This window comes from Buceros rhinoceros, unplaced genomic scaffold (assembly GCF_000710305.1).
Source record: "Buceros rhinoceros silvestris isolate BGI_N320 unplaced genomic scaffold, ASM71030v1 scaffold16066, whole genome shotgun sequence".
Classification (NCBI taxonomy): Eukaryota; Metazoa; Chordata; class Aves; order Bucerotiformes; family Bucerotidae; genus Buceros; species Buceros rhinoceros.
Genome location: NW_010415980.1, coordinates 9,122 through 9,728, shown reverse-complemented (window position 1 = coordinate 9,728; position 607 = coordinate 9,122). Strand labels below are relative to the sequence as shown.

At 63.8% G+C, this 607-nt stretch overlaps 1 protein-coding gene across 1 annotated transcript in view; it reads right to left on the bottom strand.

Annotated features, from left to right (window-relative positions):
- CD74 (CD74 molecule, major histocompatibility complex, class II invariant chain) overlaps positions 1 to 607 on the bottom strand; it is a 4,473-nt gene that overhangs the window by 2,292 nt on the left and 1,574 nt on the right. Inside the window, exon 2 of the mRNA XM_010137631.1 lies at positions 2 to 177. Coding sequence (XP_010135933.1) covers positions 2 to 177 — 176 coding nt within the window. The remainder of the gene's footprint in view (position 1; positions 178 to 607) is intronic.

Here is a 607-nt window from a genome sequence, read left to right as displayed (position 1 = left end):
CTGCGTGTCACCTGCCCCTGCAGTGCCTCCAGCTGCAGGGTCTGGGAGGTCTTGGTCAGCTTGCTGATCTGCCCGCTCTGCTGGTAGACGAAGTAGACGGTGACAGCCTGGCCGACGATCAGCAGGGCCACCAAGATGGAGAGTGCCGAGAGGGCGCCTTTGCGGCCCCACGATGACCTGCAGGATGTGGAGAGCGAGCTCAGCCCCAGCCGCCAGCAGCAGGAGACAGCCTCATACCCCACCATCACCACCCCCCAAAAACCCCTCCTGCAGCCCACGTCACCCCCCAGCGCTGCCTCAGACACCTCCTCCCGGGAGGTTTGCAGCCAGACAAATGCAAATTCCCATCACAGGATGCAGAAGCGAAACCTCAGCGTGAAGGTCACTCCTCCATCCTGGAGGAACCGAAACCACTGCGGGGGCGAGCAGGGGAGGCGCAGGAGGGGCACCTGAGGAGCGCATGGGCACAGGGGGCTGAGGGCTGGGCGCTGCCAGGGGATTTTGGGGCACAGCATCGCTCCGGGCATTGCCTTTTGCGGGATCATGAAGCCACCCGGAGCCTCGCTGGTGGCCCACGGGATGCCGATTGCGCTTGGTTTCTAATATT